At 37.6% G+C, this 16,922-nt stretch overlaps 1 protein-coding gene across 1 annotated transcript in view; it reads right to left on the minus strand.

Moving 5' to 3' along the window:
* SLC41A2 (solute carrier family 41 member 2) overlaps nt 1-16,922 on the minus strand; it is a 113,347-nt gene that overhangs the window by 41,315 nt on the left and 55,110 nt on the right. The window contains exons 3-5 of the mRNA XM_052640776.1: nt 14,873-14,944; nt 10,688-10,832; nt 7,926-8,072 (exon numbers count right to left, since the gene is read on the minus strand). Coding sequence (XP_052496736.1) covers nt 7,926-8,072; nt 10,688-10,832; nt 14,873-14,944 — 364 coding nt within the window. The remainder of the gene's footprint in view (nt 1-7,925; nt 8,073-10,687; nt 10,833-14,872; nt 14,945-16,922) is intronic.

Below are 16,922 nucleotides of genomic sequence, written 5' to 3' on the forward strand. Positions count from 1 at the left end.
CAAAAAAGTTAAAGACTATCATATGACCCAGAACTTCCACTCCTAGGTGTGGATCAATAGAACAGCAAACATATGTTCACACAAAAATGTGTACAACAATGTTCAAAGCAGCATTATTCATAACAGCCAAAAAGTGGATGCAACCCAAATGTTCATCTAATGGTAAATGGGTAAACAAAATGTGACATATCCATACAATGGAGTATTATTCAGCCACATTACTAGTCCATATAATGAAATATTATCTAGTACTACTTGGTATTCAGTACTGCTTCATGATAAAGCATGAACCTTAGAAACATGCTAACAGAAGGAAACAGAATATAAAAGGTCACATATTGTATGATTCCATTTTCTGAAATGTCTAGAATAGGCAAATCCATAGAGACTGAAACTATATTAGTGGTTGCCAGTGCTGGGGGCGGGTGGGGTGGAATAGGAAGTGACTGCTAAAGGTATTTTTTGGGGGAGGGTGATGAAAATGTTCCAGAATGAGATAATAGGTTTCACAATCTTATAAATATGACAAAAACTACTGAATTATATACTTTTAAAGATGAATTGTATGGCACAACTGAATTATATCTCAAGTTTTTAAAATTCCAACAATGAAAAAAAAAGGAGGTGAAGGCTTTATTCTTTAAAAATGTCAATGTTATAAAAGACAAAGAACATAGACATATTCATAGAGGAAGATGGACAGAAAAAGATAAAGTAACAGAGCTAAAGTAGTCCAAATTGCTATAATTCCACTTAACTGTCACACATAACTGCCATCTTTTTTTTTCTGGCCATGTCACATGACATGTGAGATCTTAGTTCCCTAACCAGGGATCAAACCCATGCCTCCACAGTGGAGCTCAGAGTCTCAACCATTGCACCACCAAAGAAGCCCCAAAATTGCCATCTTTTTTATTCACAGCTTTACTGTTTCTAGAGATCAGGATGTGGACGTCTTTGAGCACAATCATTCATTATTCAGCCTACTATAGTGCCCATTTATGATATACCCATAAATCAAGGCAAAATATTATTTCTGAGCAGGATCATTTAGATGTATTTCATTTAGAAAGCTAGACACTTTTAGATTTTGATATTAATGCAGAAGTTCCTGTCTGGCATTTAATCAGTTTCTCTTGCTGCTTGTGTCATTAGCAGTTTTCTAAAAACAATTCTTTAATATTATAACATCTATAAAACACCAAATAAATCCGGATGTCATAATATTAAAGACTTATTTTTAGAAATGGTAAATGTTACCACATAAGGCAAAGGGGGCTTTGCAGATGTGACTAAATCAAGCATTTTGAAATAGGGAGCCCTAATGTAATCACAGGTGTCCTTTAAGGCAGGAAGTAGAGAAGAATTTGACTACAGAAGACACAGTGTGACCACAGAAGCAGAGATCAGTATCATGGCTGCAAGCCAAGGAATGCTAGCAGCTACCAGAAGACGGAACATTTAAGGGACAGATTTCCCTTTGAAACTTTCAGAAGGAACAAACCCTGTTGATGCCATGATTTTAGCCCTGAAAAACAAGTATCTTGAACTTTGGCCTCCAGAGTGGTAAGAAAATTAATTTCTATTGTTTTAAGCCACAGGTTGCAGTAATTTGTTACAGCAACAATGGAACTGAACACAAGTCTATAGAAAAAATGTGAAATTTTAAGCCTAAAAAGTATCTGTATACATTAATACTGATCCCATGTAAACTACAGAAAGGTAATGATTAACCTAGCTAAAAGTCCAAATTGCTATAATTCCACTTAACTGTCACACATAACTGCCATCTGTTTTTTTCTGGCCATGTCACATGACATGTGGGATCTTAGTTCCCCAGCCAGGGATCAAACCCGTGCCCCCTACAGTGGAAGCTCAGAGCCTCAACCATTGCACCACCAAGGAAGCCCCAAAATTGCCATCTTTTTTATTCACGGCTTTCATCTTTTATTACATGGTTGGTAGTGTTTGCTGGGAGAAATATCAATAACCTCAGATATGCAGATGACACCACCCTTATGGCAGAAAGTGAAGAAGAAGAATTAAAGAGCCTATTGATGAAAGTGAAAGAGAGTGGAAAAGCTGGCTTCAAACCCAATATTCAGAAAACTAAGATCATGGCATCTGGTCCCATCAGTTCATGGCAAATAGACAGGGAAACAGTGGAAACACTGTCAGACTTTATTTTCTTGGGCTCCAAAATCACTGCAGATGGTGACTGCAGCCATGAAATTAAAAGACGCTTACTTCTTGGAAGAAAAGTTATGATCAACCTAGACAGCATATTAAAAAGCAGAGACATAACTTTGCCAACAAACGTCCGCCTAATCAAAGCTATGGTTCTTCCAGCAGTCATGTATGGATGTGAGAGTTGGATTATAAGGAAAGCTGAGCACTGAAGAATTGATGCTTTTGACTGCGGTGTTGGAGAAGACTCTTGAGAGTCCCTTGGACTGCAGGGAGATCCAACCAGTCCATCCTAAAGGAAATCAGTCCTGAATATTCATTGGAAGGACTGATGCTGAAGCTGAAACTCCAATACATTGGCCACCTGATGCAAAGAATTGACTCATTTGAAAAGACTCTGATGCTGGGAAAGATTGAGGGCAGGAGGAGAAGGGGACAACAGAGGATGAGATGGTTGGATGGCATTACCGACTCAATGGACATGAATTTGAGTAAACTCCGGGAGATGGTGATGGACAGGGACACCTGGCGTGCTGCAGTCCATGGGGTCACAAAGAGTTGGACATGACTGAGTGACTGAACTGAACTGGTGGTGTTTTGCAACTATTATTACATAGTTTCATTAATGAAGTGAAGTTAAAGTTACTCAGTCATGTCTGACTCTTTGCAACCCCATGGACAATACAGTCCATGGAATTCTCCAGGCCAGAATACCGAGTAGGTAGCCTTTCCCTTCTCCAGGGGATCTTTCCAACCCAGGGATCAAACCCAGGTCTCTTGCATTGCAGGCAGATTCTTTACCAGCAGAGCCACAAGAGAAGCCCAATTTCATTAATAGCATTCCTTATTTTCACCCTAAATCCTTCCTAAATATGTAGCTGCTATGAGTGACTTTTTTATATGTTAGCTGTTTGTGTGTGAACAACAAAGAAGTGGGCATGGAAAGTTGGAAACAATTTTTTAAATGCCCTTTATAATAGTCATCAGAATTTTCTCACTTAACAGACCTTATAGGAGTCACTCTAAACTGGGGATGTTCAGGACTAAAGAGCTCTGTAGAAGAGTGACAAGCACAATGATTTTAGATTCTACTCACATCAAGGCAGTGATACTCTAGAATGTTTTGTAAATATGTTACAGGTGGCCTCCTTGTTAGTCTCCACAGGACCCAAGTAACAACCTGAGGCTATTACTGTTCTTAGAGCTTATTTCTTCTTAAGCCATCTTTCTAAAGTTAAAATGAGCCAACATTTTGCTGCTTAGATCTTGCCTGAAAAGAGAAAAGCTGATAATTTTTCCAATCAGTATACACATTGTGCATACAGGAATTATCTAACCACATAGTTATAAATAATTGAAAAAAAGAGTGTTTAAAATCCTTTAAAATTATGCAGTCAAGAAAAAAAAAGGCAACAATCATTGTGTATAGCTATTTCTGTTACTGGCCCAACTTTAGACCCTTTTAATAGCTTTTTAAAGGATGAAGCGACTTAGCACACAATAGCTTTTAAAGATTGCTACGTATTTTTATACACACTGAAAGTGTTAGCCTCTCAATCATGTCCGACTCTGTGACCCCATGGATTGTAGCCTGCCAGGCTCCTCTCTCCATGGGACTCTCCAGGCAAGAATACTGCAGTGGTTTCCATCCCCTTCTCCAGGGGATCTTTCCAACCCAGGGATCAAATCCATGTCTCTTACATCTCCTGCACTGGCAGACAGGTTCTTTACACTAGTGCCACCTGGGAAGCCCCTGATATATACACTGCAGCTGCTGCTGCTGCTAAGTCTCTTCAGTCGTGTCCAACTCTGTGCGACCTCATAGACGGCAGCCCGCCAGGCTCGTCCGTCCCTGGGATTCTCCAGGCAAGAATACTGGAGTGGGTTGCCATTTCCTTCTCCAATGCATAAAAGTGAAGGTGAAGTTGCTCAGTCGTGTCCGACTCCTAGGGACCCATGGACTGCAGCCTACCAGGTTCCTCCGTCCATGGGATTTTCCAGGCAATAGTACTAGAGTGGGTTGCCATTGCCTGCTCCGATATATACACTACCATGTGTAAATTAGCTAGTGGGAAGCTGCTGTATAGCAGAGGGAGCTGAGCTCAATGCTCTCTGATGACCTAGAGGAATGGGATGGGGCTCAAGAGGGAGAGGATATACGTTTGTTAGTTGCTCAGTCATGTCCAACTCTTTGCGACCCCATAGACTGTAGCCTGCCAGACTCCTCTGTCCATAGAATTCTCTAGGCAAAATACTGGTGTGCATAGCCATTCTCTTCTCTAGGAGATCTTCCCAACCCAGGGATTGAACCCGTGTCTCCTGCATTGCGGGCAGATTCTTTACCGTCTGAGTCAGGAGGGAAGACCAGCTATATATACATACAGATACATATAGCTGATCCACTTTGTTGTACAGCAGAAACTAACACAACTTTGTAAAGCAATTATATTCCAATATAAAAGGTTACTATATGTTTAAATATTACTATATGCATGAATAAATGCCTTTATATTTTCTCTGCAAGTCAAATCTAAGCATATCATAATCTAGAGCTTACATTACACTGTAAACTGACCTTCTATTTTCATTTGAAATAGGTCTTTTCCAGCCACAGGTTGCCCTTTTTATTTTCCTATGGTGATGCTAGATACTTTCTGCTAAGGCAGTATACCCTTCCAATAACTTCCTTATACTATGTCTTCTCTAAAAGGATCATTTTTTTTTTTCATTACAATCTATTATGTTATTGAGTAGGTACTGTGGCAAAGTCATTCAGAGGGATATCTGTCCTCCATTTTCCATATATACACCACTTCCTTAATAATTTCTACACACATTAACGGGATAGCTTTCATAAAGAATAAAGCATGCGATGAAGTGCTATTTATTTAACACTCATTATGTATACAGTATATGGGGTCTACAAAACAAATACATAAAATAAAGACAGTTTTGACCTTCCTTTATACCTTTATAAGGGAAGAGACATTTACTTTAAAAGTTACAATGACTGGCCAGATGTAAAGAATGTCTTAAGAGAAAAGTCAATAACATGCTATAGAATTCAGGGGAGAAAAAGTTTACCTAAGATTAGGGAATCTGTTAATTTAGTACTGAAAAATGACGATTCTGATTGACCTTCAGGGAGAGAAGGGGGATAACATAAGAAAGAAAAGACAAAAAACACCAGCATGTATGAGAATCAGTAAATGTCGGAGTTTGGCTGGAATATAAGAAAGGGAGGGGCGGCTGGGAGCTTGAGAAGGTTAAGTCTCCAAGAGGCCTGAAGACCAGGCTTAAACTCTAACTCTGTTCACTAAGCAATAGAGGCTTCCCCAGGGCTGTGACAAAATAAAGTCAGGAAGAGTAAACAAAGCTTAGCTTCTTTTTTTTTTCTTAAAGCTTAGTTTCCTTTGTCGTGTTTGTTTTGGAGGACTGGATAGACGGGAAGGGGGGAAATTCCATATTTACTTCAGGCATCAGAAATCAGCACATTTTACTGGCAGTGAAAGAAAGGTAGCGCATTGAATGACTGTGGAGTGAGCCTTAGGACACCAGGGGCGCTATTCAAAGTTGTTTCTGAATATCCAAAACTCTTAAGTGGGGAGTTAAGTGAGACTTCTCCGTGTTCGGTTCTTTCGGAGCCACACGATTCACGGCCTCTATTTACAACCAAAGCCTATGGTTGCCATGAAATCCTCTTTTTATCTCTAAAGACTGCTAAGTGTTTCCAATATATAATAGTTCAGGAATTAAATCTTTGTTTCCCAGAGCTAGGCATCCCACTCGGCAGCATGAGGGGGTCTTGGAATTTTTTTAAATTAATTTATTCTAATTGGAGGCTAATTACAATACTGTGGTGGTTTTGGCCACACACTGCCATGCACCAGCCACGGGCGTGCACGTGTCCCCGCTGTTGGTGCCCGTTTCTAACCTCCGTTCACAACGCCCTCAGTACTAGGATCCCCACGGCTGGTGCTATGAGGCCCCCTAGTGCTCATAATGCACACAGTGACTTCAGAAACACCTCCAGATTAACCGGAATCAATCAGCAGCCCAGGAGCACAATCTCATCTCAAGGAACCAAAACGACACCGACGAGACATAACAGATTCTCTTTTAGTGAAGTCATCTTGAATTATGATGCGTCAACTTTCAGAACACAGGCCTACAAAAGTCTAAGCAATATTTGATAATAAAACTATTTTTCAAAATTATGATCTATACTATCATTATATTTCACTTTTTATTTCCTGACTTAAACACTATTTATTGTCTATAACACTCAAAATATTAAAATTTTTAGAGAACAACACATTTTGATCAAGCCTTTTGTAAGGAGAGTTTACCACTTGTATAATTTTTAGAAATAAATTTTAAAAGTGAGATTTTCCTCAAAAACCGATTTATCATATGAAGTATCCAAATATTTAGTCTGTCTCATTATAACAACTGTCATATTTATAGGAACATTCTTCAATGGCTTTAACTGGGGAGACACCCTGGTGTTTAGCAGGCAGCTGAGAAATGTGTTACAAATTACTTCACAGTAATTTGAGTACTCAAGGGTGCAAATACTATACCTTTATCTATTATGGGAACAAGATCTTTTATTTGTGTCCTTGATCATTTATTATCTTCTACCTTACAACACGCAGACACATCTTATCTTCCAAAAGAGAATTTTCCTTGAATATACATCGTCTTAATGAGTATTGCTTTTTTATATCACTCATTAAATAATGTAAGGTAATTTTATATACTAAATGAAGCTTCTCTTGATATCTCCAAAGGTAGCAGAAAATCACTGCCTTGGTTAGGTTAAAGCTCTTTCTTTAGTTCAAAAACGTTTATCTGAGATTCTGACTTCTTCAAACCAAATGTACTTTTAGACTTATTCTAAAGTATACCATAAATCTGTCTAGAATCCACGAAAATATATGAGGATATGTGAATATATGTTTGTTTCTGGCTTGGCTGATAAACTACCTTTCTCTCTCTTTTTGTATTACTGTGGGTTTATATTTTCTTTTAATTTTAAAAAAAATTTGGCATCTAAAAAAATGAAACTACAATCAACTTTTAGCACTAAATGTATGTTCACAAATCATATACATTTACATTGACAATAACTCCGGAGTATAAATTTGCATTAAAACAATTCATTAGATTCTATAAATACCCAATAACTATTATCAGGAATTGCATATATAAGATAACTTCAAATTCCCACAACACTCCGGCTAATTTTCATGGTGATTTTTCAGCTGCTATTATTAATTGCCACACTGGTTTCTGATATGGGGGAAAATCACTAAATTTCAAGCACAACCTTATGCTCTGTGACAACAGTGCAACATGTTTCAGACTCCTGTGGGTTGATGCCTCAGTGCTACATATTCAGAGGAGAGAATTCAAAGACTATAAATAATAGACTTGCATTCAACCTTCCTACAAACAGTGGGTAATACACATAACCTCTATGACCCTCAGTTTTCTCATCTGAAATCAGAGATGATATTCCTTATCTTTTAGAGTGTTAGATTCTTTATGAAGAGAAGAAGGATGTGAGAACCACAACATATAGTAGGTGTATAGCAAGTAGCAGTGATTGTTCTAATGAGCCTCAACCACAGTTCCAACACAGATGAAGGCCACCGTGAGTCATGATATTGCTGCAACATATTTATTTAAAGAGACTCTGAATAATCATTATATTTAATTTCAGGTCAACTTACCAAGACAGGAGTACAAACCCTGACTTATCCAAGCTAATATGGCAAGAGTTATAAGGTCACCAAAACTAGCAGCAATGGGTGTAGCAACATTATCAGGGTTTATACCGGTCTTCTTTGAGCCAACGATAACCCCAACCATTATTATTCCTAGGAAAAAAACAAAAGTTAATTACTTTTTGTGCTATGGTTTAAAGAAAATCCATTCCCCAAAATACTGAAGTACACACACTAGACAAATAGCGCATCAGTTCCCGTTAGGCTGCTTAGATAAGCTGACTAAAGCAAACAAAACATTTTACTTGAATGTTTTGGTAAAGTGTCTTTCAACAAATTCCAAGTAGGGATCACAAAAGATGTGAGAAGTTCAGTGTTGCATTTAGAGACCTGAAAGGCTACTGTAAAATAACATTAAAGTTTCCAATTTAGTAACATGCATTCTTGGATGTAATGTATTCATGTGTACAAAGCCAAAGATTTTATTTTAACCCTCAAATAAAGTATGAAAATGTCAAAGAAAGGTGAGTTATATTTACACAGATAGCAACTGAGAAGGACGCCAACAAAACCAGATTTGTTTACATAGAGGTAGCCAGAAATGCTTGCCCCATTTTTTATTAAAAAGTGTTGAAATATTAGGAAGAGAAGAGTAATTAAATTTTGAACACTGGAGGTCAGACTACTAGAAGCAGTCTTTGTAAAGGATATTCTTAAACCCCAAAGTTTCTGTCTATAAACCTACAACAACAGAAGAGGAAAATGTGACTGGGTTCTTGTACATTTAAATCCTCATATTCTTGAATATAGAAATGGGAGGAAAATGGTAACATCATATCTATACCATACTGGACAGATTTTCTCATGCCAACATATTAAGAGGATGCAGGACAGAGAAAATTTAAGATTAGTTAATTTACATGCTAAGCATAAATTAAATCCTTGCTTAATGTCACACAGCCTATAACAGTGTTTTTCCTACTACCTGTAAGGCCAAAATTATTAAAAGTATAAATTCTGTCTTGGTTCAATGACTCACATCTTATATTCTGGAGGCTTTTTCAATCTATGGACTTACCTTTCCCATAATATCATTGTAAACAGAAAAAAATAGCAAGAAAAACATTTAAATGTATATTACAATAATCATTCAAGATGTGATCATATAATTTTTTTTTCAAAATTAGTACATTTAAAGATCAATGTAGAAAGTTCTCCTATGACAGAATGCTATTTATAATTTCAGCTGAAAACAAGTTATTTTGCCATCATGGACCAGGGAAAAGAGTTGAGAGATAAGAAACAGGTTTTAATTCTGATTTTTCTGTTAATAAGCTGATGAAATTATACAAGCCAACTGACCTAAGTCAGTTTTCTCACCTACAAAAGGTGGTTCAATACCATCTGCTCTACATATATAAAGGTCAAGTTACTATAAAAGTGGAATACACATTATTCAAAATAAAGGTGTAGACTTATATTTTTAAAATCTGAATTTTAAAGTTTTAAAAATCCCAGGCAATACAGATACTTGTTAGTCTGAAATTTTTTAAACAATTCTTTCTAAATGAAACTAGAGGGAAAACAGAAGCAATTGAGTCTAAAGTAATAGTGTTAATGTTTTAACACTTTTTCTTATCAGAAATCAATTTTCCAATAGCATAACTTCACTCTGCTTTACCCATGTTAACATCAGTCAATTCCAGTAATTCTATATAAAGACAAGATACTACCCTTGGTATAATTTGAATACTAAAACAAAATGCTTGAAAATATTTTTGTAGCCAGGTCTTAACTTTAATAAGAGCTTCTAAATTATTAGAAAAGAAATAAAGTGAAGTCGCTCAGTTGTGTCCGACTCTTTCCAACCCCACAGACTGTAGCCTGCCAGGCTCCTCTACCCACAGTATTTTCTAGGCAAGAATACTGGAGTGGGTTGCCATTTCCTTCTCCAGGGGAATCTTCCCAACCCAGGGATCGAACCCGGGTCTCCTGCATTGCAGGAAGACTCTTTACAGTCTGAGCCACCAAATTATCAGAATCTAGCCCCAAAAGTTACCTTCATTGTATGAGATCACCTGATATAAGAGTATTCTATTTTTAACCTTGCTGGTGATATAAAATGAGAAGATGGCAATTATAAATAAAAATTAACAAGTCTTTATGATTATGATTCCATAATCTAGTTCTCCAGTGTGAAGTTCATATAAATAAATCAATATAAAAATGGTATCCCAACTAAAAAACTTCTGGCTCTTTAACATTCTATAGCCAACAATATGCTCTGTCAAGCATATGGTTATACTTCTACTGCCACAGAAACAGTAAAGGAATTTTTTTTGAAATCTGAAACTTCAAAAAATTTTAATGGAGGGACAGCTTTTGAAATCTAGAATTCCTGGAATACTTGTTACTCAAATGACAAGCTAGCAAATCTTCTGCGTGATTTCCAGAAAGGAGCTTCTCAATTCATTTAACTTACAGAGACAAATAAAATCTCTAGGCTATTTTCCTGGTCTTGTTTGGGAGCTGTACCAGGAGACCTAAAGCCGAGACAGAACCTTAGAAAGCTTGCTCTGTGTGCTAAGGTTTACATGTGATACATATAAATGTATCTGAAATAAGCTATTTGAAAAGTTGTAGATAACTTTTCTCTGTTTTTTTTTTTTAAATAATGAAAAAATATCAGTTATGTAAAAATAGCTAACATGGAAAATGAATAATTAGAAAGCAGAGACTGCAGAGGAGACACTGACAAATTTACTTACCCTGTAGGAGCGATGCAATGAAGGCAGTTGCTACACTGCTAGAGCACAAAAGTATGGAATGATCAAGATAGTATTTTCCCTCTGGAATCCAGCCCAATATAATTGCTGCCACAGCTGCTAGGAAGCCAACTACTGTTGCTTGAACCTTAAAAAAATATTCAATAAAACCCAACTGAATTATTCATTGAGAAAACACATTTTTTTTGATGATGTCAATAGGCATGTAAGGAGTCAAAAGAAAGTATTATATATGGTAACTGAGCTGCCTTACCTTTTGAAGAAGCTACTACATTTTAGTTTTACTATTCCCTAAGCTAGTGGGTTCTCAAAGTGCCCTGATCTGGTAGCAGTAGGTATGGAATGGGGTTTAGGAATGTATTTTTAACAAGCATCTTAAGTGATGTTGGTGGTGAAATCCATAGACCATCTAAGAAAATACCAACCTAAAGACTGAAAAGTACCCAATCCACGTAGCTTAAGTCTGACTCTTGAGGCAATATTGGCACGAGACTGAATGCTATAATCAAATGATAAGGGTTTCATTCCTAGCTATACCACTTAATCTTGTGGTAAGTTATTCAACAAGCATTAATTTAGGATCTACTATATACAAGGTGCTATGCTTGGTGTTAGGCTATAACAGTGGTCAAAACAAATTTATTCCCAGCTCTCACAGAGCTCCTGGTCAATGGGAGAGGCAGACATTAAAAAATAACTTCACAAATAGCTATTAAAACTTCAGCTCCTAACCTGAAAAATGGTAATATTGACCATGGAAGGGTTATTTTTGTATTTAAATAAATTACATGAATATATAAAGTACTTTCCACAGTGGTAGCACAAAGCAACCCTCAAAAAAAAAAAAAAAGCAACTAAAAAAGTCACACTGTGAACTCTTAGAATCACGTTAGACTAACGCTAGAAACAAAAGAAACCCTAAAGGCACCTCTAGTTCACTTATTCTTATTGTGTTTGTGTCATGGACTCTTTTGATAATCTGGTGAAAGTTTTATTGATTCTTCTCTCCATGAAAACACAAATGCAGTCAAAATTTTGAGCAGAATTTCTGTGTGCTCAGAGACTCTCTGAAGCTAATCCATGTACTGAAATCCAGGGCTCCAGGTGAAAAACCCAAGTATTCTGATTTTGTCATAGAGTAAATTAATGGAAAAGCCAGGCTAGCAAGTTCAGATAGCCTGGATTCCAGCCCCAGATCTTTCATTGCAGCAGATTTAGTGCTGAGAGGCAAGCTGCAAGCATCACTATGCTAGTATCAGTTGTTATGATACTTCGGCATTCTGATCCTGGTTCAGTTCAGTTCAGTCGCTCAGTCACGTCCAACTCTTTGTGACCCCATGAACTGTCCATCTCCAGCTCCCGAAGTCCACCCAAACCCATGTCCATTGTGTTGGTGATGCCATCCAAGCATCTCATCCTCTGTCGTCCCCTTCTCCTCGTGCCCTCAATCTTTCCCAGCATCAGGGTCTTTTCAAACGAGTCAGATCTCCACATCAGGTGGCCAAAGTATTGGAGTTTCAGCTTCAACATCAGTCCTTCCAATGAACACCCAGGACTAATCTCCTTTAGGATGGACTGGTTGGATCTCCTTGCAGTCCAAGGGACTCTCAAGAGTCTTCTCCAACACCACAGTTCAAAAGCATCAATTCTTCAGTGCTCAGCTTTCTTTATAGTCCAACTCTCACATCCATACATGACTACTGGAAAAACCATAGCCTTGACTAGACAGACCTTTGTGGACAAGGTAATGTCTGATACTGGTTAGTAAATAATATATGTAAAAGTGATAAAATTAATAATTTAAATTCTAATACTGTGACTCCAAGGTTTTTCTTAGAAATAAAATGCAGAGTTTTTGTTTCTTGGAAATGAAATACAGAACTAGGGAGCCTATGGAAGACATTGTAACACATACACAGCTGAGATAAAGAAGTCCTATTGTGTAAACCTGCAAAGGAAACACCCAATTGTACCCAAGAGAAGAGCAAACTCCAGGTTAAGGAGGAGCTGGGGAGGTTAACAGGAGTCATGGGCCTAAATAGACGTGAACACAGGCTACATCTGTCCTGGTGAGGGAATGACTCTTCAATGAGATTGGGAACTCTGGGGTTCCCAATAAATAAATACCTACTTTATTTGACAATTTATGGACAGGTTAAGGTGGCCACTATGTACAACTGTGAAGAAATTCTGTGATGGTCATCTGCTTGGGATCCCATTTAATAGTCAGAAGAACACGCACACCAGCTAATGCCAGCATGAGGTGCCTCTGTCCTTCTCATCCCTCCCCACCCATCCCCTCCACAGCCAGCCTCAAGTCAGAGGAGCTCTGCCAGCCCGCCCTACTCCCCCAGCCAGCCGTCTACTCCCTCACAAGCTGGAGCAGATAAAGCTTCAGAGATGGCACCACTGTCACCCCCCACCTGACCTTATTTTCTTCTCCCCTCTGCTTTTGTCTACAGGTAACTAGACTCCAACCAGTTGCTGCCTCACTGGCTTATACCAGCTGGGTCCTGATGAGCCCGTGTGGGGTTCCCCGTTTCTCATGCGTCCTTGATGGAGTGAGACAAAGACACAGACTTCAGGCTGTGGCAACTATTATGATAGGATCAGTGAAACCCCAGCCATCTCTAGCTCTCATTCTGACCAACAGTTATGGAAGAGAGGATGGCAAGGGAAGGGTGGAGACTAAGAGTGAAAGGAAAAGTTAAAAGCAGAGATGGGGACTTTCCTGGTGGTCCAGCGGTTAAGAATCCGCCTGCCAATGCAGGGGACAGGGGCTCCATCCCTGGTCTGGGAAGATCCCACACGCTGACGAGTGCCTAAGCCCGTGAGCCATGACTGCTGACGTCTGCACGCCTAGAGCCTGTGCTCTGCAACAAGAGAAGCCACTGCGATGCAAAGCCCGCGCACCGCAACGAGAGAGGAGCTCCCACTTGCTGTAGATAAAGAAAGCCCACACAGCAATGAGGACCCAGCACAGCCATAAATAAATAAATAAAATTTTTTAAGAAGGATGAGCGCTTCTTAAGAAAATAAAACAAAAGCAGAGGTGGAAAATTATTAGAATGATTTATAGCCTAACTCATATTACTTAGTAAGAGTTTAGGGTACTTAAAGAATAAAATAGGGTATATTTTCAAATTTTCATTTATTAATTTATAAGTAGCCTACTGGTTGTTGGATATATTGGTTATTACTCCAGTATAGATTCCTACAGTTTCAAGCTGAAAAGGATCTTGGGTATCTCTAGTGCAATACTATGGAAATGAAGAGGAAAATGAAACATAGAAGAAAGGCTAAATTAACAAACATTATATAGCTGGTGATTGCTAGAGCTGAGACTAGATTTCAAATTTTCTTGTCTCTAACCCTGTGATCTTAGAAACACAGACACCTTTTAAAAGCCTATATCTCCAAATTGCCTTTATTTCTTTGTCTTTGAACATTAAATGAAAGTTCTTTTTTGCAGCCACGTTCTCAACATTATCTCTGAGTTGACCTAACATTAAAATTAGTTGAGCCAGACTTCTCCAATGGTCTAGTGGTTATAACTCTGTACTTCCAATGCAGGGGGCACAGGTTTGATCCCTAGCAGGGGAACTAAGAACCCACATGCTGCACAGCTCAGCCAAATTAAAAAATAATTTTTTTTTAATTAGCAAGCACTTTATAAACTCAGATTTGCTAAAGAGGTGCTGAGGGCTGCAGTCTTGTGTCTTGGGGATAGCAGCAGGTAGTGGGAGAGAGATATTCCCCTGAGATTAGAAAGACTTGTAGATAATCTACATATAATTGACAATTTAATGCGCTCATTTGTATTAACACTGATAATATTAACAAATTAAGGAAAATTCAGCTTACACATCCTATCATATACAAATAAGCGAAGTTTAATTAGAGGGTTTACTTTTAAAAAGTCAAAGAAAAACAGCATCTAAGCAATGAAGTGCTACATATTTATTTGTACACATATTAACTCAAATTCTGGCTCTATTACATATGGGAGAAAGTATTTTTTATATTTACTCTATATTTTGTATGTTATACATTTTCCATATTTAGAAAAATACAATGTTTCCAGAAAAAGAAAACTTTCAGAAGTTATCCATTTATTCTATCATTTGTTCATAAATATATCACTTACACATATCACATATCACTTACCTGTTTTAAAGCCAAGTTGCCAATTATTAGGTTCCACTTTTCAATGGGTGAATCCATCTTCCCAATGTTTACCTGTTAAAATGAATATTTTCATGTATCACTGAGTAAGCTATATGCCCTCTATTCTGCTTAAATAGCATATTAAGTATTAAAGCCAAAAACAATCCTTTAGTATATCTGATGAGCTTATACTGATATTAACTATAATTCTAAATTCACTACAAGTCTTGCATCTCACATTTAGCTTGCCTGAGATGTTCAGTAAAAAAATTTTTTAACTTAATTCCTAACTCAAAAAAACCAGTTAGTATTGTCCACCTGCCCTCCGTTATCTTACAACTAACATTAAGTATCATCCTAATATGTTAAATTTTGTCTACTAAGCCCTAACATAAATAATTACATAATTTTGAGATGCTAGCATTTAATTCCACATCATGAAACTTATGCATTGACCAAAAAACCAGATGTAAATAAATAATTCATATAATTTATATTTGAGTCATAATTGAGTCAAGATTATCAATAAAAAATTCATGTTGTTCACATACGAATGTTGATAATGTATCTCACTATTAAAATGTATATATCTGTTGGCTAAATGGAAGAATATTCTCCAGAAATTAATATTTTATTCACACATTCAATTGCTCTGTAAGCTAAATCATACTTTTCAACAACTTAGGATTCAAAAAACATATATCCAAACCTGACAGTTTTTCTAATGCAGTCATTTGGAAAGCAATAAGCAATTATTATTAAAAATTCACTGAGCCAAGTTTCAATTATTCATTATATGGTTGATTATTGAAGACAGATGAATGGGTAAAGCAGCAGATACATAAGGGTAACTATTTATGGGTAGTTAACCATGGACAAACCATAGTTTAGCTCACTGGTTTCAAACCAACAGGTTAAGTGCCACATCAACATTCCCTGTTTCAATCTGGAAAACAGATTCTGTTCTCTAACTTCACTCTTGACTGTTGTCTCAAAGTATCAAGCAAATGCACATATTAAGATTTTTCAGTGTTTCAGAATAATTATTCTTGCTCTCTTTACTTGGATTATTTGCTTCCTAAGCCCAGAAGTCTGAATTATTCATAAAACTTGTGTTTGTAGCTCTGAGTCTCTGCTCTAGTGAATAAAGTATAAGTGAAGTGAAAGTGAAGTCACTCAGTCGTGTCGGACTCTTTGCGACCCCATGGACTGTAGCCCACCAGACTCCTCAGTCCATGGAATTTTCCAGGCAAGAGTACTGGAGTGGGTTGCCATTTCCTTCTCCAGGGGATCTTCCCAACCCAGGGATTGAACCCTGGGCTCCCGCACTGCAGGCAGACGCTTTACAGTCTGAGCCACCAGAGAAGCCCTATAAAGTATAAGCCATGTTTAAAGGGTGGACCTATCTCAGGTTTAGTGTTTAAGAAACAGGTATAAGAGAAACTCGTGTTATTTGTAATAACTTTTAGAAAGATGTATACAGGTATAGGAAGCAATCTTAAATGATTCCATGAAAAAGTACAAGGTGTCAAGACTTCAGAACCCCTTGATGATCAATGGAGACACATACATTACAGTCTAGGAAAAAAAAAATAAGTAAACAAATAAGAAAAACTGGTTTGAGAAGCTTCATTTGTATTCTTTGCTTCCCCTCAATGAGTCTTACAGATGCTAACAAGAGTATTAGAGTAATCAATGTTAACAAAAAACTTGTAAGGAAAGTCTAGCTATTACTTTCTACAAGGTAAATTTTAAAAGGAGTTAAGAAATATTTAGATGGTTATTTTAAATGGGAGAAATAAAATGGACACTTATGTGATGAAAACAAGATCTGATATCACTGCACTGTGCTGTGCTCAGTGCCCTCAGTCGTATCTGACTCTTGGTGACCCTATGGACTGCAGCCCACCAGGCTCCTCTGTCCATGGACTCTTCCGGCAAGAGTACTGGAGTGGGTGGCCATGCTCTGCTCCAGGGGATCTTCCCAACCCAGGGATTGAACCCATGTCTTCCTGCATCTCCTGCATTGCAGGCAGACTCTTTACTGCTG

This window comes from Budorcas taxicolor, chromosome 5 (genome assembly GCF_023091745.1).
Source record: "Budorcas taxicolor isolate Tak-1 chromosome 5, Takin1.1, whole genome shotgun sequence".
NCBI classification, from domain to species: domain Eukaryota; kingdom Metazoa; phylum Chordata; class Mammalia; order Artiodactyla; family Bovidae; genus Budorcas; species Budorcas taxicolor.